Raw genomic sequence first — 26,345 nt, 5'->3', positions numbered from 1 at the left:
TACAATTTCAGAAAAATAGGGTTGAAACAGATAAAAAAATGGAGACATAATTTTTCTCCATGTTCAGTGAAGACAGTCCAACCACTCTCCAAGATTTAACATTTCAAACCCATAGAAACCACATAGGCCTCCTGACTATATTGTGACCCCCGAGTGTTGACCTGAATTGTTACCAGTGGATATCTCGATGAACCACCATGAACACTTAAATGGTAAGGTGTTCGGTGAGTTTGAATTCCTTTCCTTGTAGCATCCCCTTCTACATTACACAGTGGGGAGTTCACCTCGTCTAATAAACAATTCTATTTCCTCATTAGCAGCATACTTGAGGTTGAAGATATTTAGGCACATCAAGTTTGTCATATGCAGGAACTTCTAGATGCATAGCCTTATGACCATCTTGTTCAGTTCTGCCCTGGACTTGTATTAGAAACCTCAGGCACAGATATTGTACAAAACACAAACATAATTTACTTCCTAACTGTATATAAAGACTGTGAAATTGAAGAGCCAATATGAATTTAGAGCAGTGATCCTCAGTATTTTTCCATGAAAATCCACACTGACAAAGCATTATGTGTGACTTCAGTTTTAGTACTTATTTTCCTTGAAATGGCATATCCAATATGACGATAAAGTGAAAGCCCATATGAGCATGTGTCTTTGTTATCAGTTCTATTTAATGCTTAATTTAGCTGCATATGTTTTTGTTACCTCTCCCATTCTTTTATACTATGCATATTCTCCACTTAAAATAAAATAATGTTCGAGTCTTTGCCCAGATTGATATATACTTCAGAACTCAAATTTTTGTCACTTTGGTGTTTATTGAAAAACATTTGGATTTATTTAGACAGAAAAACGAATGTCACAGCTAGTTATTTAAAATGGTTTAACCTTTTAAACATTATAAACAAGGATTTCTATTCAGTCAGAAGAAAGAAAGGATGAGAAAAGACAGGAGGATGTAGAGGACATGAGCATGTGACTTTGGTCCCGCTGGATGTGGTGGAAACAGGAAGCAGTGGGGTAGGGGTGATGACCTGCACGAAGCCTGGTGGGTCACTGCTGATGTGGGATTTGATCCAGTCCTCATAACGGGAGACCCTGGCGTAGACTCCAGGTAGGTCAGGTCGAGCACAACCCGTCCCAAAGCTAACCACCCCGGACTGGACCCACACAGAGTCGTCGTTCATCACTATTGGACCACCTGAGTCACCCTATTCAAAAGGAAATGGAGTAAAACAATTTTAAACATAGCTTTTTGTATGTCTAATGTGCTGGGGAAAACACCAAATAAATAGACCTGAAGTGAGCAACCTCTTCTAACCAATTCTTGACTAGTTGCCTAACCAAATTCAACCAAACCATTCACAATATTAAAATATCTGAGTGGCGTGAGGTTAGAAGGTTAATAATGGATATACAATATTTAAAGTCAATTCATATGTACCTGACAAGAGTCTTTCCCTCCTTCGGAAAGGCCCGCACAGATCATATTTTCTGTGATTTGAAAGCTTAAGAGCTCAGCACACACTTTGTTGTCAACTACAGGAACTTCCACTTCCTGAAGAACCCCTGGGTTTGGAAGAGGCTCTGAAAGAGCAGGGAGGAGGACATCAGTCATAGGGTTAATATTAAGTTTAAATAATTAACCTATAGTACTGATGTTACACAGTGCTAAACTTATAACGATTGGAAAATAGTGCTCAGTTTTGTGAGACCGATAATAGCAAATGTATTGTTCCCCTATTATAAAAGTGGAAAGTGTAAATAATTGATGATTACTTGACTGATTATACTGATGATGGTAGACTTGTCCAATCATGGTAAGAAAACTAGATGTGTTATTCTTCAGCCTGTTTGACCAATATATTTCCATTGTAACATTTTATCTAACAAAATGTATTTCTATTCAGAGTTCTTTTAACTTAATTGTTTTTCTATTTAAAAAAATGCAAACCCATTAGTTGGCTATTACAGATGGTGTTATCAGAAAGGATAACCAACAGTATTGATTTCAAGTACTTGATCAAGAACTGTCACCTCCTTCTCCGATAGCTCCCCAGCCAGTGACCCAGCTGTCTGTTCCCTGGTGGAAAATGCTGTCGCTGGCCGCCAGACAAACAGGTCTGATGTAGCCGCTGAAGGAGACAGCACTGCTCAACCGGAGCAGAGCCATGTCATTCTCATTTGTGGAGGCATCATAATTAGGATGTAGAATGATCTCAGCTACAGTTCTAGACACTTAATTTGGGTTAGAACTGTATAAAGACTCTCGACCCAGATGGATAGTCCACCCACTTGTGCTGGCACTGAAGGGGGAAAAGATGAACAGGGAGAACCATTAGATGACAGCAGAAGAACACAAAAGTAAACTACTTAAAGTGCAAGTCATACTGTGCACACTTCTCTGTAACCAAATGCAAACTAAGCCTACATGTTTGATACCAGAAATCATAAGCTAGACAAGTTAATGGACCAGTGTCCAGAAACAGTGCCAGAGATCTGTTGGTGAATAAACACGATCAATATAAACATCAGCAAAGGTCAACTAGAAGAAATATGCTGTGGCCTCTCACCTGCTGAAGCAGTACGCAGCAGACAGCACCCACTCCTTGTTGATGAGGGAGCCTCCACACACGTGACTATCGGCCTCCTCGAGGCTGACCTGCCAGGGCCAGCTCCCTGCAGTGGCATCCTGTCCTCCAACTATCCTGCTGCTGAGAGGAGCTGTGCCACACACTACACAAAATTCAAAAAACAAGGCAGATGATTGTGAAAATTAAAATGATGCATGAATTTTGAGGCTAGACCTAACTCTACTTGAGATATGAGCATTTTTTTTATTGATTATTATACCACCAACCATAGGTGCAGTAACTCATGGTTTGGGGCCAGTGTAGAGATGGAGGTCTGACACAATATTATAAAGTTTCTCAGTCCTAGGCCTTATGGTTTTTGCTGCACAACCACTTTTAGCCGGAAACAATAATAATGCTTCCTTGCTTGGGCCCCTAAATCCTTTTGGATCCTGTATCTTTCGTTGGCGGGTAGCACGTTGTGAGTAAAAGTGAGCCAACAAAAAAAAAAAATCCTAATTACTTGTGGCCTCCATATTCACAACGAGTACAAATGGCAATGCAGATTAAGACAAGGCGATTTCCTAGGCAGGTATTGACTTTGGACTATATTGGGGCGAAGCACTGCACCGGTGAACAAAGTGTCATGACATAAAGGCCGTTCACACCACAATAATATATATATAAGCATTCACACTGAGAAGAACTATAACAATATAAGCATTCACACTGACCAACAATAATGGAAGTCTCTCCTGTTGATGAATGTGATGTCTAACATTTGATGGATTCTGTATGTTAGTCCTTCATACTCACTGTACTTACTTCCTATAAAAGTGCATTCTTCATTTGTTTTAAGCATTAAGGGTTATAGCAAGGGGAATCAGGGGAAACTTACTGTCTGCAGAAGTTCTTTTTCCTGCAGTGGCTGTTGTCGTGGATTTCATCTCAGGAACGGTACTTCCTTTCCCAGGACTCGTGGTTTCTGGTGTGATATCTGAAGAAGTGTAGAGTGACATATAAAGTATGAGTAAATAAGATGGACAAAAATAATACAATTGTGCTCAAACAGTGTAACAGTCCTGGCCGAATCATAGCCATGAGGAAATCCTTTACCGACCTCATCTCGTTTGTGCCATTTTATAGAAGTATGAGCACTGTGCCTTTTCATTTATTTCAACATGTTTTCAAAAAATGTTCAGAGATAGAACTAAATATGTCACTCATCTCAACATTTACATTTACACTCACATAAATACATCAACAATTATACTCACATTCTAACAAATATATGTTACATATTCACATTACCCACATACACTTACAAACACACACATATGCTTTACCTACCAGGAAAAGGAGTAGTAATGTTTTCATTTGGAGCAATGGTGGCATTTTCAGTGCAAGAAAAGCCTATACATACAATGCAATAAACACAATGACAAATCTGTGTAGACATCTGTATGAATCTACAGCACTTAATGACTTTGTAAACTTGCTTTCAGAAACAGGCTGGGTGCATTATTTAAAAAATGAAACATGCAAAATAAGAAAATAAACTTAGTGCCGGGTGGAAAACGAGTTTTACGCCATGCGGCAGGGTGAAAAATAGGGCCCCTTAATCCTCTCTATAGTCTTAAACTTTCGCTTACCGTAAGTGAAAGTTGTAGAATACAATGAAACCATGAAATACCCATTGAAATAAAGGGGATACAGATTGATGATTCCGAAATTACGCGCTTCCTTCTCTCTCTGCCCTTTGTCTCTTATAGCATTTGATCAGTGCTCTTTTATCTATCTTTCTCTTTGTCACGGTGATGCCAGTTGGGCAGGGGTAGAAGGTGGCATGGGTTGAGGAAAGGAATAAAAACTGACTTAGTTAAAAAATGCCATAGCTTAGTAGGGGATACTTAACTTCTACAGACACCCAGTATAGATGTTTACCAACATATACTCTATGGCAAGACACCTCTCTCTCTCTGATCAGTGTGAGTAGATCAGTCATTCACTCACACCTGCGATAACATCTATTCCCAAAATCAAAAGTTTAAGACATGAAAATGAGACACTTACATTTTAAATTCATGATAACAAATGCAAGGATCCATGTCCGTGATGCCTCCATGGCAGACCAATGATAGAGTTGAAGTAATGTGCCCTCATTCAATCAATCTATATAATAGCACTCCTTTTGGCCACACCTTTTTTAACATGTGACCTCACAAGTGACACAAGTAACCACAATTAATTATTTAAACCACAATTATTTGGTTTTGAGCACAGGCGATTGATCAGTTTTGCAGAAATTGTTAGGTTTTGTGAATGTAGTTTGAGATTTGGGGTTTGTGTTTACAGTTTTGAGAAAAGTGTGGAAGGTTTAAAAAAATGTGTTAAAAACTACAGTGCAGCAGGGCCGTAGTCACCATAGACATTGCAATATTCAAATATGACCAAAATGTCCCCCAATATAGAGACAAAGAAAAATAAAGAAAGAAAAAAACGCTATAAAAGAAATCAACAAGCACCACCATCTCAAATGTAGTCCAGGTTCCCTCGCAATACTTTTTGCATTCCCTCGCAATACCTTTTTGTGTTCCTCAGGATCCCAAGTACACCTCGAGGCCCAGGTTAAAGAAAAACTTAATAAAGTCCTGGGGCCGGTTCCCCAAAACGTTCTTATCGCTAAGTAGTTCTTGACCTATTCCTTTACCTCTCTCTTAACGTTATGGCACGATTCCCGACACGTTCGTACGCTAAGTATATCTTCTGTAAGTCACACGTTCGTGAGGTTGGTCTGGACCATTCGTAAGCTCTCTCTTAGCGTTGTTTGAGTTCTCAAGACGCTAGTCGCCGCCACTGTGCAGCAGTCTTTAGAAATCAGCGCAGCAGAGTACAAGTCAAACTATGGTAGGCCGACAGGATGTTGACAATGTTGTGGATCAACGATGATTTTATGTTATGGACATTTTAAGACTAATAATAAAATATGTTCGCAATGGATGCAGGCCTATTTATGCAGTTTACTGTATTTGGTATCAGAACTAATATGGTGGTAATTAGCCTAGGCTATTTAGTAATGTCATTAAAGCTTTCAAATGGGCAATCACTTTTGATAATTAAAAGCTGGCAAAGAATTTGCCTCTAAATGGCTAAGATCTATAAATGGGTAAGCATGGTGGTGTCCAGTAAGCGACCAACTAGGCCTATGGCAGCGATCCAACGTGTCCTTGCATTAAATCAAAAACGGCGTGTAGTCCATGTCGCTCCATAGCTCTTTTTTGTTGCTGTTGCACAAGTTATTCCGAAAGCTGGAAACCGGTGTCACCTTGTGCAGCTCACCTCGTCCAGCAAAACTTCAAGCTCCTCTGACGAGAAGCTTGGTGCCCTTTTTTTAACGTTGCTTCCCCACCCTACTGTATCTAAATGTCGCTCTGTTCATTGTAGATAGGTTGCTTTTTATTGAAAACATTAACCAATGGCAATCATTTTTTTAATTTGAACCTTGAATTTCCCTGGGGATCAATAAAGTATCTATCCATGCAGCTGCTTGCCAATCAATTATAATTGTAAGGTACCTTACCATTAATATAAAAGTGTATTAGCCTACATCATTTTAAGAAGTTGTTAAATCCATCTCAAGAAGCGGCACAACGGGATAAGGAGGGTGGATGATTGTCGTGGCCCGACAACCACTTTTCTTTCAGGGGGATTCACCACCCAGCATTTATCAATTTGTTTTAGCTAGGCCGTTTCCCTCACAGGAACGTTTAGGACCCCCAGACCATAGACACCACCGACTCAGAAGTGCAAACCATGATCTTTAGTAAGGGCCTACACACAACCTTCAGACAGTCAATCTGCAGCAGGGGCAAATCACAGCAAGACACACGTGACCAAAAGGAGTTCTTAGTATAGATTAGAATAAATCACGTCACACAGCAACATTTCACTACAGAACACTCAGGGCTAAATTCCACCACACGGCTAACTAGAACAGCACAGCAAACCCACAGTGCATTATGACCCACTGCTGCAGCCCTCTAGCGATCCTCTTATGGGCAGGCGACATACAGGAAGCAAAACAAAATACCATAAATCTGAGGGGAATCAGCTGGCTCTGCCACAGCCCACTGCTGAATCCCCCAAAGAAAAGCAGCAAAACACAAACCAAACAAAGTCAGTCCTCCCAGCAGGTACCCCCAAACCAGTCGGTCTGCGGCAGCCCGCACTTAACGGTCCAAAACGGCTTTATGACGATGGAAGCGCGCAGCGCAGCTCCTCGCGAACGCTCCCTCTTGCTCCGATCAACCGGTGGTGACGCGCAACCCGGAAGCAGCACACAGCAGCAAGCCGTCTGGAGAAGGCAGAGGGAATTCTCAGGACAAAACACAGGCAACACACGGCTGAATCCAAGCACACACACAACAACGATGGACACGGTTACTTTCCTTTAGATGCAGCAAGAACGCCAAATCTCTCGTCAGCCTCCTCCGAATCCACCGCTCGTCATCTCGAGGAACTGCCGCCTGAGAAGGAAGTAAACAAACACTAAGCGACCACCCGAGCCCGTAGCTAGCCCCAGTCACTCAGAATTCTACCGTTCCTTTCAAGGTGTGCGTCAGTCGTTCCTCAGCATGGCACGTTGGTTTCAGTCAGGCAGCTCCAGGGTCCTCCGATAGGCGATCACCAGGACACAAACACAGGAATCTGGATGGATGGATGGACAGACCACCGCATTCCCCTGGCACAGTGCGTCCCGTAGCTCTCACGCCTTCCCGCCGTGTCCACTCCAGCCTGTTTTTATTGGGAAGCCAGCCAATCCATGTGTCCAAGCTGAGTGCCCACCAGCCCAATCCCAATTGCACACAGCTGGCTGTCAATCTTGTTCATCAAGTCGTACGCATCATTCCTCCCCCAAACCCACATATAATAACCATAACACCCACAGTCCATTGTAAGTCCATGAATATACATACAGTTTTCCAGTTAATAATAAAGTACACGTTACCACTACAGTACATAAGTCCATCTATACAAACAACAATTACATCTCTTTTTTCCCCAGACACGACATGATTAGCGAGGGATTAGTACCCGGTTAGTCTACCCGTCACAACATATCGTGTGAACATATTACTGACAATTTGATAATTTAGGTAATAGTTTATATTTTACTGATAACTTAAACTATGTTAAAATAAATGTTACTGGAATAATTTGAGGAATGTTTCATTTGCATAGAACCTGTTGTGTTTCTTAACGCCGTCATGCACCTTCACGTGAAGTAGCCTAAAAAATCGATTCCTGAGCAATCGATGCCAACTAATTCAGCACCTTCACTTGGGACAGCGCCTTTGTAACGTCGAACGTAAGAGGCAGCGTGTTAAGAAGCTTCCTAAGGGACACTTCGGGGAACACACTTAGAAACATAAACAACTTTGGTAAGATATATCTTTTGAGTCTTCTTAGCGCGCTAAGAGTGAGCGTTATCGGGGAACCGGCCCCAGGTTATCTATGATGGTGACTACAATCCAAATCGGGGAATTTCCTTGAATTTCCCTGGGGATCAATAAAGTATCTATCTATCTATCTATCTATCTATCTATCTATCTAAATCAACCGAAGGCTAATGTGAGAGGCTGAAAATACAGAGCCCTGTATTGTGAGGGAACGCAAAAGTAATTAGTGGGAAAACAAAACTACAGTATTGTGAGGGAATGCAATAGTGCGGTCTAAAAATATTTACCAACGTGACCCTTCCCGGGCTCCGTACAAATGTAAAAAGAGAAATGTGTTAAGAGTCTTGTAAATCAATGTGTGTAATAGGCTAATGTGTTTGGCAATGTTAAATTAGTCCAATTGGTTGCATCTAACCAGCTGAAAATGTGTAATAGGCTAATGTGTTTGACAAAATGCCTCCGTGGGGAGCTGACCCTGGCATGTCAGCCATTATAATATTGTACGTATAGTTGCACAAATCTGTGCTGATGTTTTGCTCCTTGAGTGTAATATTTCACTAACTGTGGGATACTTGTTATCTTAGTCAAGTCAAGTCAAGTAATTTTTATTTATATACTGTAGCTCTTTTATACAGAGTGCAACCCAAAGTGATCATAAAACACACGACATTATCAATGATAACAATATGATTAAACAATATGATGGTCACGTTATGAAACACAGACACATAATAAACATATAAACAGTTAAAATAATTAAATTAAAACAAATAAAAACAACATAATGAACACAGAGTGCATCAAAAGCACTCCCCTAGCCTACTCAATCCAGACTCCAGACAGCATATATTAAATCAACTGACCATATATTAATGACATATTCATTACCTATTCTGATGAAAGATCGTACATTTTTGTAGTACGCCTTGTCTACGTATGATCTAGACATTAATATGAATATGAATGTGAATAGGCTTTATTCTGCACATTTCCAGTCATGTTGTTCTTTGTTGTCGTTTTAAGTGTAGGTTTCCTTGTCAAGGTCAGGATGTATTCAGAGACCTTATTGTAGTTGGGAGAAATGTATCGGAAGCCGGATATTTTACACGGCAAGGACCAGTAGTGCCCCCTGGAGGGCATCAGCTGGAAGAGATAGTGATTATGGCACACGGAACCAGAGATGAATCTTGAATAATTTATTGACTATGCAGCCAGTTTTCTCTGTGTTTGACAGTCTGCACTACCCTACCAAACTGTTATGGATGAGGAGAGAAGCCAGTGCTTTCAATGATGGCTGAGAAAGAGGCTTTGTTTGAGTTTTTAATTTGTATAAGCTGTCTTTGGTAATACATTGGAGGCTGATTTTTTAATAATGTGATCCATGTTGATCAATTTAAGTATGTTACTGATAGGATATTAATAAATATGAAACAGTAAGTTGTTGTATTAGCAAAATTGTATTTACTTCAGGATACATTTTACAGGAGAATGATATTTAGTAATAAACACATCATAAATCATTACTACATGCATCATAGAAATAAAAGAAATAAACAAATGCCATATTTACCCAATACATTACTTATTCAGAATGTTAAAGTCCTGTGATAAACAAGGATTTCCCATCAGTGGAGAGGGAGGAGGAGAAAAGACAGAAGGATGTAGAGGCAGAATGAGCATGTGACTTTGGTCCCGCTGGATGTGGTGGAAACAGGAAGCAGTGGGGTAGGGGTGATGACCTGCACGAAGCCTGGTGGGTCACTGCTGATGTGGGATTTGATCCAGTCCTCATAACGGGAGACCCTGGCGTAGACTCCAGGTAGGTCAGGTCGAGCACAACCTATCCCAAAGCTAACCACCCCGGACTGGACCCACACAGAGTCCTCTTTCATCACCATTGGACCACCTGAGTCACCCTGTTGAAAAAACAAAAGTATAAGTGGTGTGAAGTTTAATATCTTTAAACAGATTTATAATCTCGAAAGAAATCCAAATACCTGACAGGAGTCTTTCCCTCCTTCACGAAGGCCAGCGCATATCATGTTTTCTGTGATTTTTGTAAATATCAAAAGCTCATCACACACTTTGTTGTCAACTACAGGAACTTCCACTTCCTGAAGAACACCTGGGTTTGGAAGAGGCTCTGAAAGAGCAGGGAGTGGAGGAGGGAGGAGGACATCAGTCAAAGGGTTAATATTAAGGGGCAAGTTTAAATAATTAACCTATAATACTGATGATGTTAGAGAGTGCTAAGCTTATAACGATTGGAAAATAGTGCTCAGTTTTGTGAGACCGATAATAGCAAATGTATTGTTCCCCTATTATAAAAGTGTGAAGTGTAAATAATTGCTGATACTGATGGTAGACTTGTCCAATCATGGTAAGAAAACTAGGCATGTTATTCTTCAGTCTGGGACCAATTTCCATTGTAACATTTTGTCTAACAGAACTTATTTCTATTCAGAGTTCTATTAACGTAATCGTTTTTTTTTTTTTAATTGTACAAACCCATAGTTGGCTATTACAGATGTTGTTAGTTAGCAGAAAGGATAAGCAACAGTATACTGATTTCAAGTACTTGATCAAGAACTGTCACCTCCTTCTTTGATAGCTCCCCAGCCAGTGACCCAGCTGTCTGTTCCCTGGTGGAAAATGCTGCCGCTGGCCGCCAGACAAACAGGTCTGATGTAGCCGCTGAAGGAGACAGCACTGCTCAACCGGAGCAGAGCCATGTCATTCTCATTTGTGGAGGCATCATAATTAGGATGTAGAATGATCTCAGCCACGGTTCTAGACACTTCATTTGGGTTAAAATTTAACAAAGACTGTCGACCCAGACTGATAATCCACCCACTTGTGCTGTTACTGAAGGGGGAATAGATGAACAGGGAGAACCATTAACTAAATGACAGCAGAAGAACACAAAAGTGCAAATCATATTGGGAACTCTTCTCTGTAACCAAATGCATACTAAGCCTATATGTTTGTTACCAGAAATGATAAGCTGGACAAGTTAATGGACCAGTGTCCAGAAACAGTGGCAGAGATAACTATCTGTTGGTGAATGAACACGATCACTATAGACATCAGCAAAGGTCAACTAGAAGAAATATGCTGTGGCCCCTCACCTGCTGAAGCAGTGTGCAGCAGACAGCACCCACTCCTTGTTGATGAGGGAGCCTCCACACACGTGACCGTAGGGTCCCTGAAGGCTGACCTGCCAGGGCCAGCTCCCCACGGAGGCATCCTGTCCTCCAACTATCCTGTTACTGATAGGAGCTGTGCCACAAACTACACAGGAGAGGAGAAAATTAACTTTAATGAAGACTAAAGACTTCTGTGATTCACCTCACTCCCACTCCTCTAGACTTAGATTTGTCTGCCTACCGCACCATCTTCCCCCAGATGTTGGTCAACAAACTGTCATGACTTGTCAAACTGTCAAGAGCCTCTAACGCCAGTTAATCTTCTTGATGTTATCATTGTGATTTATGTGTGGACATTGTCATTCATATGAGCTAGTGTACAGAGGTCGTAATTCGTCTGCCGCTCACGGCCCTCGAACCTGCCACCTTGACACCCACCAACATGGGAGTCGAACGGCATGGGAGTCTAACCACTAAGCTAAAAGCCCAGGCTTCCAACTCAGTGGTTACACTAGAGTAATACTTTTTTTGCAATTATTGTTATAGTTATCGTTGGTGTGAATGGCCCTGTAAACGGACTGTGACTCTGCAACTGGATTATGGACAAGAACAGGCCCATTCTGTCAGAATCCACAGCATCACCTCCTCCACCATCATTCCCCCAGGGATGCGTCCTCGGTCCCCTACTGTGTACTTTGCTGACAGATGACTGCACATCTCACTATCCAAACAACGTAACAGAATTGGCAGACGACATGGTAATGGTAGGACTTATTACTCATACTGATGAGTTAGTATACAGGGTAGAAGTAGCTGTTTAATCGCTGGGACCAGAGTACTGAATTTCACTCCTGCATATGAATGACAATAAAAAACATCCTTAAAAATTATGAATTATGAAGATCTTTTCATCATGTTACTTCTCATCATTATCCAACTCCTGATCCATCTGGCATGATCTGTTATAATTTAAGACACAAAGTGATAGTTCCTTGATTTAAAAATAATATATTATAGTGGGTTTAGGTTCCAGGTTGAATAACTGTAGTGAGGAAAAGTATTTTTGGCAGTTAAAAGTGTTACTGAGATGAACTGTGATAGTCAAGCAATCCTGGAGAGGTTGTGGCACAGAAGTTGTTTGGCACAAGTAGATGAAACGTCTATTTGAAAATTTCCACTTACTGTCTTTACTCTGCTGCGTGCAGTTGAAATCATTGTCTGAGTCTGTGCCATTGGAGGTGAATTTCACAAAGCCAAGACCTGGTCCATCTTCCACATTCTCCATGATCCAAGACTGGTACGCAGACACACGGGCAAACACATCTGGGGCTCTACCAGTACCACACGGGACTGCAAAGTTGGTAATTCCAGCTTGCACCCACACAGAGCCTTGTTTGCACACTAGAGGGCCTCCTGAGTCTCCCTAGTGATGTCAAGGGGTCAGAGGAGAGATGTTCAGATGTCTGTTCGACAAACTGGTTAAGTTCCCTGGTCAGAGGCTTTAATTCCCACAGACTCGCAACGACAGGTTCAGGAATTGAACACAGCCCGGTTGATTGTCAGACATTACTGTTGCTTTACCAAGCCCAGCCAAACACACTGATATGCCTCTTTTTACATACAACAATTGCCTCACCTGGCAGACAGCTTTCCCTTCCTTCCCTCCAGCACAGAGCATAGTGGGCCGAATGAGGTAACCCAGAATTGGGTTGCAGGCACACTCTCTGTTGCCCACCACCTGCAACTTTACTTCCTGCAGTGTCTGAGGAGATGGAAGCTCCTCTGGCAGAGCACAACATGCAGTAGATCATGTTAAATTAGGCAACTATTACATTTATCTTATTCTTTTCTAATAACTATATACAGTGTACATTCATTTAATACAAAAAATGTACAGTCATTTCTTTTGCATAATATTGTTAGCTATTTCTTTTTATAAACCAAGTAGGAGTAGCATATGTATTGGAGATGGGGCAGTGGGAGTAGAGAATAGATCAGACAGTAAAAGCTTATTCAAGGCCATGAACAACATATAATATACCTCCAGGTCCCACATTGCCCCAACCAGTAGCCCAGCAGGTGGTGGCATTGTGGAAAGAGCTTGTGCTAGACGACAGGCAGATGGGCCTGATATACTCAGTAAAGCTGACCGGCTCAGTCAGCTTCATCAGAGCAATGTCATAATTAAATGTCTTCTCGTTGTAGTAAGGATGAGTGATGATTAATTTGACAGAACTGATGTCTTCATTGGGGTTGTTGGAAATATTTTGTGTCTGTCTGCCCAGGTAAACAGTCCACATAGAGGCAATCGGACTGAAACATGGAAAGGCATGCATGGGCTGAGTACATCTCATTCTATCCTTAACGCATATGAACGGCAGTGTGTGTAAATAAGGTTAAAAATGCCATGCTATAGTCATTAATTGGAGTTTTTTTGCTTACTTTACAATGCAGTGGGCTGCAGTTAGAACCCATTGGTTGTTGATGAGAGTTCCGCCACAGATGTGTTCTCCTACAAGGTCATAATGGAGGCTAACCTGCCAAGGCCAGTGGCCAGGAGGGGCGGCCTCTCCACCCACAATCCGGCTGTTTATGGGGGCTTGCCCACAGTCTGATGGAGAAGAGGAATGTGTTAATGTTCGACTGCAAAATAAAAGTCATGAAGGTCCTTCTCACTGTACTTACTGTACTCACTGTACTTACCTCCTATGAAAATTGTAATGTGTCAGAAATCATTTCATAGAGCAACATGACGATCGGTTACAGTTATAGGTTACAGATAGTTATAACATAATTAAGTTAATTAGTTCTGCATTCTTCATTTGTTTTGAGCTTTAAGAATTATAACAAGTACATTGCTGTAAAAGCTGCTGCTCTGAATGATCAGGGGAAACTTACTGTCTGCAGTAGTTATTGTTCCTGTCGTGCCAGAGGTGGTGGCTGTTGTCGTGGATTTTATCTCAGGAACAGTACTTCCTTTCCCAGGACTCGTGGTTTCTGGTGTGATATCTGAAGAAGTGTAGACTGTAGAGTGACATATAAAGCATGAGTAAATAAGATAGAAAAAAATAATACAATTCTACTTAAACAGTTTAACAGTCCTGGCCGAATCATAGCCATGAGGATATCATTTAAAAACCTCACTCTCTGTGTCTTTTCATTAATTTCCACATGTTTTCAAAAGATGTTCAGAAGTAGAACAAAAGATGTCACTCGTCTACAGTATAGTACTACATACATCTACACAATATACTGTATTTACATACTCACATACATACACACAAACACACACACATATACTTTACCTACCAGGAAAAGGAGTAGTGATGTTTTCATGTGGAGCAATGGTGACATTTTCAGTGCAAGAAAAGCCTATACATACAATGCAATAATGACATATCTGTGTTGTGTGTAGACATGTGTATTTAACATATAATGAATACAGCACTTAATGACTTTGCAAACTTGCTTTCAGAAACCTAACAGGCTGGGACCAGATGTGTAGATCACTATTGTGGGATTTACTATTTACCTAGCCATATTTACCTAGCCATATAATATAATTTGATCCAATATTCAATAATGGTCAACAATGTTCAAAATGCCCCCCCACCCAATAGTTTTTTTTTATGATGAAATGGCAAAAAAATTCTACTTCCAAGAGAAATATAAGGATTTTCATAGCAATCATTTACTGAGCAAGTGAAGGTTCTGTCTAATGTCCAATGTTTTTTTGAAATTTCTTTAGAAATCTGAGATACTAAGCCTACTGTAATTTCCTCTAAATTAACTTCTGATTATTTACATTGAATTAACATCTTCATCTATCTCCATACAGATTTTTGCCTGATTGTATCACCATTCTATTGTATAAACATACAAGGTTGTGAAGTCCTACAGACTTTTGTGCCTGCCATGTATTTACCTGCCCACAAGATGTCGCCATTCTGCCTTTGTGTGTTTTGTTTACTCGCTCCCCTTTCTTTGGTTAATTGGGGTTGATGTACCAGCCTATTTAAGATCCTGGGTTTTCTTAGTCTTTGCTGAGTTTTCCTGAGAGACACAGTGTGAGTACCCGTTCTTTGTCTGTGCTACTAATTCTTGAGCTCTTGTTTTGATTTTGACTTCTGCCTGCATTTTTGAGAATTTGAAAAGCCTATTTTCTGTGCTGAAATACCTTTTATTGGAACTTTGATTTTTGACTGAAGACTTTTTGTTGTCATTGGACTGCTGGCTGTGAACTTTTGTTTTCGGGACTCTGGGAGCTTCCACTGAACTGAACTGAACGGAAGAACTGCATTTGTTGTATCCTGTGTTTTTGAAAGTAAAGACTTATCATAACTCATTGCTTCTCTGCATGTCTGTCCAAGATCCACCACCCAACAAAGTTCGTGACAGAAAAACTCAGCCAAGAATGGACGGAGCGGAGAAAGTACCACTCCCTGAACCGGATTCTATGGACATATCGGAGCCAGTGATCGCCTCTGCCCCAGCACAGAACTTCGAAATCACCTTCCAGCACCTGGTGACAGCTGTCAACAGCCAAGAAGACACCATGCGCCGCCATGAAGAAGCCCTATCCCAGTGGGGGGCACAAATGCAAAGACATGCCGGTATGCTGAATGAAATCCACCAGGCCCTTCAACTGGCTCGGCCAACACCACCAGCCGCATCCTCCACCAAGCAACAGGCTTCCCACCCCACGCCCAGCCGTGAACCCCGCCTGCCAACTCCAGAGAGGTTCAATGGAGATCCCAAGGGATGCAAAGGTTTCCTGACCCAGTGCCGCTTGTCCTTTGACCTCCAGCCTGCCGCCTATCCAACTGATCATTCCCGAGTGGCCTACATCATAACTCTTTTGACCGGAAGAGCCCTGTCCTGGGCCACCGCACTCTATGAGAACAACAGTCCTGTTTGCAGCTCTTTCACGGCTTTCTCCAAGGAGATGATGAAAGTCTTCGCACCTGACGTCAGCGGTCGCACAGCAGCCAACAAGCTCCTGCAACTTCGCCAGGGTCGCCAGTCAGCAACTGACTATGCCATCCAGTTCCGCACCCTAGCAGCTGAAAGTGGTTGGGGAGAGCAGGCCTTGCTCACAACATTTTACCATGGACTATCAGACCGTATTAAGGACGAGCTAGCCTCATGGGAAGAGGCTGAGAACCTTGAAGTGTTGATTGCCTGGGTTATTCGTCTGGACCACCGACTCCAGGAGCGTACCAAGGCCTCAAGAAGATTCCCCTCCTATGCGGTCCCAGTCAATGACACCCCTGTTCCACAGTCCTCTGATGGTGGGCCAGAGCCCATGTAGCTGGGTGGCTTTTCGGCTGTCCCAAACTGAGCGTGACCGGGCGTGATGAGGGAACGCTGTTGCATTTACTGTGGAAACCCGGGACACTTTCGGAATGCCTGCCCTGAATTAATGGGAAAAGCCAAGCCCCGTCCAGCACCAGGGGATCTGTGACGGGGGTGAACTCCTCTCCTGAGCTTTCAACCTCTGGGTTTTTAACTCCTCTCACCATATCCTGGGGTCACAAGACACATTCTCTACAGGCACTCATTGACTCTGGCTCAGCTGGCAACTTTATGGATCTCTCTCTCGCACAACACCTGGAGATTCCGACATCTGCGCTCGATCCTCCTTTCTGTTACCGCTCTGGATGGACGGCCTTTAGGAGCAGGCCTTGTTGAATTGACCACCTCTACCATTCATCTGCAGATCGGTGACCACGAGGAGAATCTTTCATTCCACTTGATCCAGTCTCCTGAGTTTCCGGTAGTCCTGGGATTCCCCTGGCTTACTCGCCACGACCCACATCTCGATTGGAGTTCCTGCACTATCTGCGGATGGGGATCTACGTGCCACACCACCTGCCTTGTGTCAAGCTCCTGTGCATCATCTGTTTGTTCTCCCGAGTCAACCCGAGCTCCTCCCGAGTCAACCCAGACGGCTCCTGAGTCAACCCGAGCACCGCCCGAACTGTCCAGAGTACCCCCAGAGTACCATCATCTGAAGGAGGTATTCAGCAAAAAGAAAGCAGCGACTCTACCGCCTCACAGGTCTTATGACCGCACCATTGATCTGCTGCCAGGCACCTGTCCTCCAAAGGGGCGCATCTTTTCCCTCTCTGCGCCAGAACGCATTGCCATGGAGGAGTACATCAAAGAGGCGCTGTCCACAGGCTTTATCCGACCCTCTTCACCCGCTGGGGCAGGTTTCTTCTTAGGTGGGCAAGAAGGATGGAGGTCTGAGGCCATGTATTGACTACAGGGGCCTCAACAAGATCACTGTCTTGAAATCGTTACCCTCTCCCCCTCATGTCTTCAGCCTACGAACTTTTGCAGGATGCAACAATATTCACCAAACTGGATCTCCGTAATGCATACCATCTTGTCCGTGTCTGTGAAGGAGACGAATGGAAAACTGCTTTCAACACCCCTAATGGCCACTAAAGTATCAGGTCATGCCGTTTTGGTCTCACAAACGCCCCAGCTGTATTCCAAGCTCTCATCAATGATGTCCTTCGTGACATGCTGGACAAATTCGTCTTCGTTTATTTAGACGACATTTTGATCTTTTCCAAGAGCCTTCCGGAGCACATCCAACATGTCCAATCAGTTCTCAATCAACTCCTCAACAATCACCTTTTCGCTAAAGCCGAGAAGTGTGAGTTCCATGTCCCTAAGGTCTCCTTCCTTGGCTACATCATTTCCGAGGGCAGAATCATGATGGATCCTAAGAAGGTGGAAGCTGTCAGGGATTGGTCAGTACCCAGTTCCATCAAAGAGACACAGAGATTCCTGGGGTTTGCCAATTTCTATAGGAGATTCATACGCAATTTCAGTTCAATCGCTGCCCCCATCTCTGCAGCCACTCAAAGACAATTCCCCCTTCTCATGGTGCCCTGAAGCCAACAAGGCTTTTGAAGACCTCAAGCAGCGCTTCACTTCAGCCCCTATCCTCTGTCAGCCATATCCCACTCGAGCCTTCATTGTTGAAGTCGATGCCTCTAATGTTGGAGTTGGAGCGGTCCTGTCCCAGAGGTCCCCTGATGGCAAAGTGCACCCTTGTGCATTCTTCTCGAGGATGTTGTCTTCATCTGAAGAGAATTATGACATCGGCAACCGGGAACTCCTTGCTGTTAAACTGGCTTTGGAGGAGTGGCGGCACTGGCTCGAGGGGGCTCATCACCCTTTTGTTGTCTGGACCGACCATAAGAACTTGGAATATATCCAACAGGCTAAACGGTTAAACCCCCGGCAGGCACGATGGGCCTTCTTTTTTCAACCGCTTCAGTTTCACAATCTCCTACCAGCCAGGTTCCAAGAACATCAAACCTGATGCACTGTCTCGCCTATTCCAGCCAGCCAACCAAGACAGCCCCCCGGAGACAATCATTCCAAGATCCCAACTTGTTGCACCTGTCCGCTGGGAAATTACCTCTGTTGACCAGCAAGCCTTAAACAACGATCCTGGCCCTCACACTCCCCCTGCAGGCCTCCTGTTTGTTCCTCTCGCTGCACGTGGACAAGTCCTTCAATGGGGCCATGCCTCCCGCCTCACCGCCCATCCTGGATCCCTCTAGGACACTTGAGTTCATTCAAGCGCCGCTTCTGGTGGCGAATATGAAAAAAGACGTACAGACCTATGTGGCCAGCTGTCCAAACTGTGTCCAGGGAAAGGATCCACGTCAGAGACCCCAGGGTCTTCTTCACCCACTGCATTCCTCGTAGACCTTGGTCACACATCTCTCTAGACTTCATCACTGGCCTACCAGCCTCAGAAGGTAACACCACTATTTTGGTCATAATTGATAGATTTTCTAAAGCATGTCGTTTCTTGCCCTTGCCAAAATTGCCTTCGGCCAGTGAAACTGCTAGACTTGTGTGTGACCATGTTTTTCAGTTTTTGGTCTCCCCCCCAGGATGTTGTCTCTGATCAAGGACCCCAGTTTACCTCCTGCTTCTGGCGAGCCTTCTGCAAACTCCTGGGTGCTACTGTGAGCCTGTCCTCTGGCTTCCACCCCCAATCTAATGGGCAGACCGAAAGGCTGAACCAGGACCTGGAAGCAACCCTGAGATGTGTAGTATCTGCCAATCCATCCTCCTGGTGTTCCCAGCTTCCTTGGGCGGAATATGCTCACAACACCTTGAAATGCTCTGCCATTGGTATGTCACCTTTTGAATGCCAATTCGGTCTTTGTTTCCCGAGCAGGAGGTGGATGCAGGGGTGCCGTCAGCCCAGCAGTTTGTGCGACGATGCCGGGCGCACCTGGAGAATGGCCAGACGGGCTCTACTGAAAGCTTCCCAGCAATACCAGCAGCAGTCCAATCGGCACCGGAGGTTGGTCACCTTCAGGCCTGGCCAAAGGGTCTGGCTCTCCGCTCGAGACCTTCCGCTGAGGGTGGAGAATCGCAAGCTTGCACCCCGCTTCATCGGCCCTTTCAAGGTGGTTCGCCAGGTCAATCCTGTGGCCTACACCCTCCTCCTTCCCCGCTCCATGAAGGTCCACCCGACCTTCCACGTCTCCCGTCTCCGTCCGGTGGTCACTTCGCCGCTGCTTCCTGCCCCCAGGCCGCCGCCTCCTCCCCGGCTCGTCGACGGCCAGACCACCTACACTGTCAACCGGCTCCTTGATTCCCGCCGTGTCAGGGGGGGTCTTCAATACCTCATAGACTGGGAGGGGTACGGTCCGGAGGAGCGGTCCTGGGTGCCGTCCAGGGACGTACTTGACCGCGCTTTGGTGAAGGACTTTCATTGTCTGCACCCCGACCGCCCTGGAATCGTCAGGAGACTATCTTAGGCGGGGGGGGTACTGTGAAGTCCTACAGACTTTTGTGCCTGCCATGTATTTACCTGCCCACAAGATGTCGCCATTCTGCCTTTGTGTGTTTTGTTTACTCGCTCCCCTTTCTTTGGTTAATGGAAACCCTTCTGTGATTGGAGGATTGGATAATTGGGGTTGATGTACCAGCCTATTTAAGATCCTGGGTTTTCTTAGTCTTTGCTGAGTTTTCCTGAGACACAGTGTGAGTACCCGTTCTTTGTCTGTGCTACTAATTCTTGAGCTCTTGTTTTGATTTTGACTTCTGCCTGCATTTTTGAGCATTTGAAAAGCCTATTTTCTGTGCTGAAATACCTTTTATTGGAACTTTGATTTTTGACTGAAGACTTTTTGTTGTCATTGGACTGCTGGCTGTGAACTTTTGTTTTCGGGACTCTGGGAGCTTCCACTGAACTGAACGGAAGAACTGCATTTGTTGTATCCTGTGTTTTTGAAAGTAAAGACTTATCATAACTCATTGCTTCTCTGCATGTCTGTCCAAGATCCACCACCCAACAAAGTTCGTGACAAAGGTAGGAAAATGTGGTGCATCACAAAAATGCATTAAAAAAATGTAATGTCACAAAGTTTATTTTCCCCTGTAATTTATTTCACATAATCTAGATTCATTACACCAAAAGTGACATTTTGAAAGCCTTTTTTTTGTTTGTTTTTATATATATGTATATCAAAATATTAGAATGAAGACTTACAGAAATATTGACTTGAGAAGAGCTCTAATCAGCTGATTATGTCAAAATATCAATAGTTTCCTGAGCCTTTAATCTCTCAGTCTGGGCAGGGCAATGGACTTTTCCACGATATTAAATATTTTTTTGATGCACCTGTATTGTCATTGTCTTTGCTAGAGTGACACCAAGAGCTGGAACCAAATTCCTTAAATGTGCACAAACTCTGCCATTAATATGACATTAACAGATTCTGATATTAGTGTGACATCTGACAGATGACATATTACCTGCAAGGTATCACAGAGAGTTGTAGAAACCTGCCAAATGTGATACAAACTACTACAAGTCAACCCCAAAGTGTAGTTTTTATGTTTTTTTTTCAGTAAGTATATTTCCAGTGAGGCTATTCGTATGAAATTTTAATCAGACATTAGTATTAACTTAGGTAATCCACACATATTAAAAAATCAAAACATTAATGTCCATAACTCGAGTTATGAGTAAAAAAGTGGAATGGCACAGGAAAAAAGTATTGAACACGCTAAGAAAAAGCAGTACACAAAGGCAAGGAATGGCAAGGAACAAACTGGAATCTATATTGTTAGAGTAATAATCCCTCCTATCTGTGCAAATTAATATAAGATGGGTTAGCACTGATGGTTATAAAAAGGTTTTTCGTTACCAAGGTGTCACACAAGAAACATTTCATGATGGGTTAAAGCAAAGAGCTCTCCCAAGACCTTTGCAGCCTTATTTTTGAATTGTTGTTGATCAATGGATTTCAAAACTTGGATTTCAGATGCATTTCAAAACTTCAGAATTATCCAGGAGCCATTATCTGCAAGTGAAAGGAACATCACTGCATCATCAACCGGCCATGCACAGGATCTCCTAGCAAGATTTCTAACCAGGAAGTCAGAAGGATAGTCAGAACGAGTAGCCCAAGAGCTAAGGACCACTTGGAGAAAACTCCAGAAAGACTTGGATGCAGCAGGTACAATTATTACAGAGAAAATCATAGGAAATGCACTCCACCGCCATGGCCTCTATGCACGCTCACCCTGCATGACTATTACTGAAGAAAAACATGCAGAAGCTTGTTGAAAGTTTGCTAAACAACATTTGGACAAGCCTATGAAATACTGAGAAAGTGTATTCTGTTCAGGCGAGAGCAAAATTGAACTTTTTGGATGTCATACTACACACCATTGGAGGAGAAATGGCACTGTTACCATACCAACAGTGAGGTTTGGAGGTGGTGGCATCATGGTGTGGGGTGGCATCATGGTGTGCCATTTCTCCTCATGGTACTGGCAGACTTCATACAGTTGAAGGAATAACAAAGTAATTTTGTTTTAGGAGAATCTTGCCATCCATGATGAGGATGAGACATTAGTTAGACCTTCCAGCAAGACAGTGATCCAAAGCATTCAGCAAAGGAAACTCAATTGGTTTCAGAGAAAGGAAATCAAGGCTCTGACTTCAATCCAATTGAACAGTTTTGGAAGGTAACTGAAGATCAGGATTCACAAGAGGGACCCCTGGAATCTTCAATATTAAAAGACTATCTGTTTCAAAACAAATTGGGCCAAAATCATACCGGAATACTGCAACTGATTAGTTTTGTCATACAGGAAATGCTTTGAAGCTGTCATTACGAATAAAGGCTTTTTCCCAAAGTATTTAAATAATTTCAGCAGGCGTGTTCAATACTTTTTTCCATTTGCCATTCCACTTTATTACACACAACTCTACTTATGGACTTTAATGTTTGGATTTTTTAAATGGGTGGATTATCTGAGTTAACACTAATGTCAAAATTTCATGCAAAAAGCCTCATTACAAGTATACTTACTGAAAAAAATGTTGACGTGTTCAATACTTATTTTCCCCGCTGTATTCCCAAAATCAAAAGTTTAAGACATGAAAATGAGATATGAGGCTACTCACAGTTGAAATTCACAGTAACAAACACAGCAAGGATCCATGTTCTTGATGCTTCCATGGCAGACCAATGAGAGAGTTGAAGTAATCTGCTCTCATTTTGAATCTATATACTCCAGGCACTCCTTTCAGCCCACACCTTTTCTTGTCAACATGATTGTGGCCTCACCTTAGGCCTCTTTTTCAACGTGACTGGTAGTTTTTTAAGTAATCATCAATCCCTTAATGCAGCCTTTGAACACAGTGTACAATGTATTAATAACCTGGGAATGATTAACCAAGGCTGTTTTCTATCTTTATTTGTTTTGGTGTGGAATCATTTTACAGCAATAGTAATTTCCAATGGCAGTGAGATTACAGGCTAATAAAATATGGCATCTTGAGAAATATTACCATATTTCCAAATCCACACCACCACAAACAGGATTATTATGTTGTTGAACTTTTTCCACATTATCAGTGGTGTACAGAGCTCAGGCCTAATCTAATGAATTAATAATCTAATTGAAATGCATATAATAATGACCATATATTAACATATGACTGCATGTTTATTCATGACATTCATCACAACATCCTAATGAGTACATACTTATTCACCATATACTGTACCCTCCAGAATTATTGGCACCTTTGGTAAAGTTCACTAAAAACAGGTATAAAATTCTTTCTTTTGCTGATTTATTGTAATCTCACAATGAAAACAATGAGGAAAAATTCAACTTATTTATTTTGAGAAAAAGGAAAATCTCATAAAGAAATAAATATTTTTTAGCACAAATATGTTGGCCACAATTATTCTTTAAGTTAATCAGAGTGTCTGTGAACTTTCAGAAGTTGTTCATGACTTTCTTTTTCACTAAGGTATGAAAATAAAGTGACACAGAGGCTAAATCCCGAATAATTTTTCGACATCCGAAAGACGAGAATACACTACATTTAAATAAAAAGAAAGTGTTGACATTTGTAAGTCAGAAACTGGTTATTAAAAACTAGGTACTTTGTTGAAAATGCCTATACAGTTACAACAATAATTAAAAGGTTCTAATCAATTAGAAATGCGACAAACATGCTTGGACAAAGATCCTGGGTTATCTTGCCCCCACGCACAGTATGGAGGATGGTAAGATAGGTAAAAAATTCCACTGAGCCACTGTTGGACGGTTACAGAAAAAGGTATCATCTTGTCACCAAGTCCCCCCAAAAATCTTCAAAAGTGACCTCACTGCTAATAGATAATTTAGAGGGCATGCCTTTCCAGTCATTTAATTACAAATGTAAACAGGAATTACTGAATGGTACAGTGACTTTTCTGGAAGTGTGGACTATTGTCAGATTTAATGAAAATTGCTCTCTTTGGCAATAAACACTTTTGGTGGGTTTTGCATACACAGAAAAAATGACTACTGAAAAAAACCCCATGCCTAATGAGAATTATGGTGGAGGGGCTGTAATATTGTGGGGCTGTTTTTATTCCCAAAGGCTTTGGGATCAAAACAAAAATGGTTTACTGAACACAAAATCAAGCTTCAGACATTGCCATCTCAGTCCACTGATCTAAACTCCACAGAAAAACATGTGGGGTGAGTCAAAGAGGAGAATGCACAAGTGTGGACCTGGAATCTGGACGATCTGGAGAGATTTTGTAACGAATGGTCTTAAATCCCTTGCTTTGTATTCTCCAACTTTATGGGGTGTCATAGGAGAATATTACAAGCTGTTTTATTGGCAAAGGGCGGCTTAAGAAGGTTTTACAAGCAGGGGTGCCAATAATTATGTGTGACGTGTTTTTGCTACAAATATTTATTTCTTTATTAGATTTTCCTTTTTCCTTCAAGATTGTATTTTTTCCTCATTGTTTTCATTGTAAGATTACAATAAATTACCAACAGATTATTGTTTATACCTGTTCTTAGTCAACTTTAGCAGACATTGTTTGATCCGTAACTTTAGGAGGTAAATATAACTAGTAGTTGATGGGAACATAGTGGAACATCCCTTCCCAGAATCTCCATTAATAGTATAGTATAGTATATATACTTTTTTGATCCCGTGAGGGAAATTTGGTCTCTGCATTTATCCCAATCGGTGAATTAGTGAAACACAAACAGCACACAGTGTACACACAGTGAGGTGAAGCACACACTAATCCCAAGCGCAGTGAGCTGCCTGCTACAACGGGCGGGCTTCGGGGAGCAGTGAGGGGTTAGGTGCCTTGCTCAAGGGCACTTCAGCCGCAGCCCACTGGTCGGGGGTCGAACCGGCAACTCTCCGGTTACAAGTCCAGAGTGCTAACCAGTGGGCCACGGCTGCCCACTAAATCATCAATCAATAATAATAATAATTTAATAATAATAATAATTAACAATCAATAAATCATAATCAACAGTACACAGAAACAGAAAAATCCGTCAGTAAGTTGTTGTATTACCAGAACTGTATTTACTTCAGGAGAAATTTTACAGGAGAATGAGTCTATTGCAGTGTAGTTACTGTGTCGTATGTTTTGTAATGAACATAATGGTAACACTTTATAACTACACAATTAAGCATGCAAGCATCTGTAAACTATTACTAAATGCTTTGTTCCTCATTTGTGAAGCATTGTTCTTACATCAACTTTCATCAGTAAAGCATTTGTAAACACAGTTCTAAATGGTTTGTTCATATATATCTAAAATATGTTTATAGATTATGTTTAATATAATAAATGATGCAATAATAATATTTTGTCGATGAAGTAATATTACCATTATATAACAGTTGTTACATAGGTGAATTTGGGTAATCTAGGACATTGGGTTTAATTCCTGTTCTAACAAAATAGTCATCAAGACTTTCTATAAGTTGACCATATATGTCACGTGACTGAAATTGCATGACTTCATGGTGGTGAGGTCACAGAAACGTGCAGGGCAAATGTCTTTCACAGACCCCCCCCCCCGCCCGGAATTGTATGACAAGGTGACTTATGATTTTGACTAGATTAATTAAGTGTTATTAATGTAAATTTGTCAGAAATAAAAGAAGGTTCCTTATTGTTATTGATATATGTTAGCGATATGTTCAAGAGACAATATATGCACCAATGTGTTAAAACATTTATTCGTCTGTCCCACTTAATCAAATGTGTTTGATAATGTGGCCATGTTTTGGGTAATCTAGGACAGTCATTTAAAGTGTTTAAACTAGGGAAATATGCATTAAGGACTTGTAGTACATCCTAATTGTGTAGGATGAAATTGTAGTAGTATAAACTAAAACATGTAATTCATTTTCTTTTATTTACAGCCTGTTACTGTCTGTTTATGCTAAAAGTCTGGTTAGTGTTAGCTAGGTATAGCTTTTCCCATTATAAATTAACATCAAAATTTAGCATCATGAAGTAAATATATTCCATTTGATTTGAATGTCTCTGAATGTCCAAGATTAGCAAGCAACCTGTCCCAAATTATCAAATTCTTACCATTTTTGTTTTTTGGTGCAAGGAACAGTAAAAGGTGTGTAATGTCTCCTCTGGGTATGATATCTATTTTATTTCATCTTATTTGTGTAGAAAACATATTGGGGATTACAGAAAGGTATAGGATGTTGATCTCTTTCTTTAGATATCGTAATTAGGCGCAGAAGTCTAAATTGCACAAATTTTCCCAGATTACCCGAATTCACCCACATGTAATGATTAGTTAGGGTGTGG

General features: G+C 41.9%; 1 protein-coding gene and 1 pseudogene across 1 annotated transcript; both read right to left on the bottom strand.

Annotated features, from left to right (window-relative positions):
• Positions 1 to 727: 727 nt before the first annotated feature.
• LOC125287151 lies at positions 728 to 5,006 on the bottom strand (annotated as a pseudogene).
• A 4,473-nt stretch (positions 5,007 to 9,479) lies between these two features.
• On the bottom strand, positions 9,480 to 22,732 carry LOC125287140 (transmembrane protease serine 9-like). Its single transcript, XM_048232688.1, has 10 exons — positions 22,655 to 22,732; positions 14,086 to 14,211; positions 13,630 to 13,798; positions 13,229 to 13,500; positions 12,824 to 12,969; positions 12,370 to 12,610; positions 11,170 to 11,332; positions 10,638 to 10,906; positions 10,039 to 10,184; positions 9,480 to 9,957 (listed from the first exon to the last, which is right to left on the bottom strand). Exons 1-10 carry the CDS (start codon positions 22,707 to 22,709, stop codon positions 9,667 to 9,669), a joined length of 1,878 nt encoding a protein of 625 aa, XP_048088645.1. The 5' UTR covers positions 22,710 to 22,732; the 3' UTR covers positions 9,480 to 9,666.
• Positions 22,733 to 26,345: the final 3,613 nt, after the last annotated feature.

This window comes from Alosa alosa, chromosome 22 (assembly GCF_017589495.1).
Source record: "Alosa alosa isolate M-15738 ecotype Scorff River chromosome 22, AALO_Geno_1.1, whole genome shotgun sequence".
In the NCBI taxonomy this organism is placed as follows: domain Eukaryota; kingdom Metazoa; phylum Chordata; class Actinopteri; order Clupeiformes; family Clupeidae; genus Alosa; species Alosa alosa.
This window is presented reverse-complemented; position numbering and strand designations above follow the sequence as displayed.

What these genes read in the sequence shown, in the direction of transcription:
- LOC125287140 (XM_048232688.1), bottom strand. Translation starts at nt 22,709, where the DNA reads ATGGAAGCATCAAGAACATGGATCCTTGCTGTGTTTGTTACTGTGAAT. An exon ending in TGTTACTGTGAATTTCAACT is followed by an intron (nt 14,212 to 22,654) that starts GTGAGTAGCCTC and finishes GTCACTCTACAG; the next exon opens with TCTACACTTCTTCAGATATC. An exon ending in GCTGCACACTGCTTCAGCAG is followed by an intron (nt 10,907 to 11,169) that starts GTGAGGGGCCAC and finishes TTCCCCCTTCAG; the next exon opens with TAACAGCACAAGTGGGTGGA.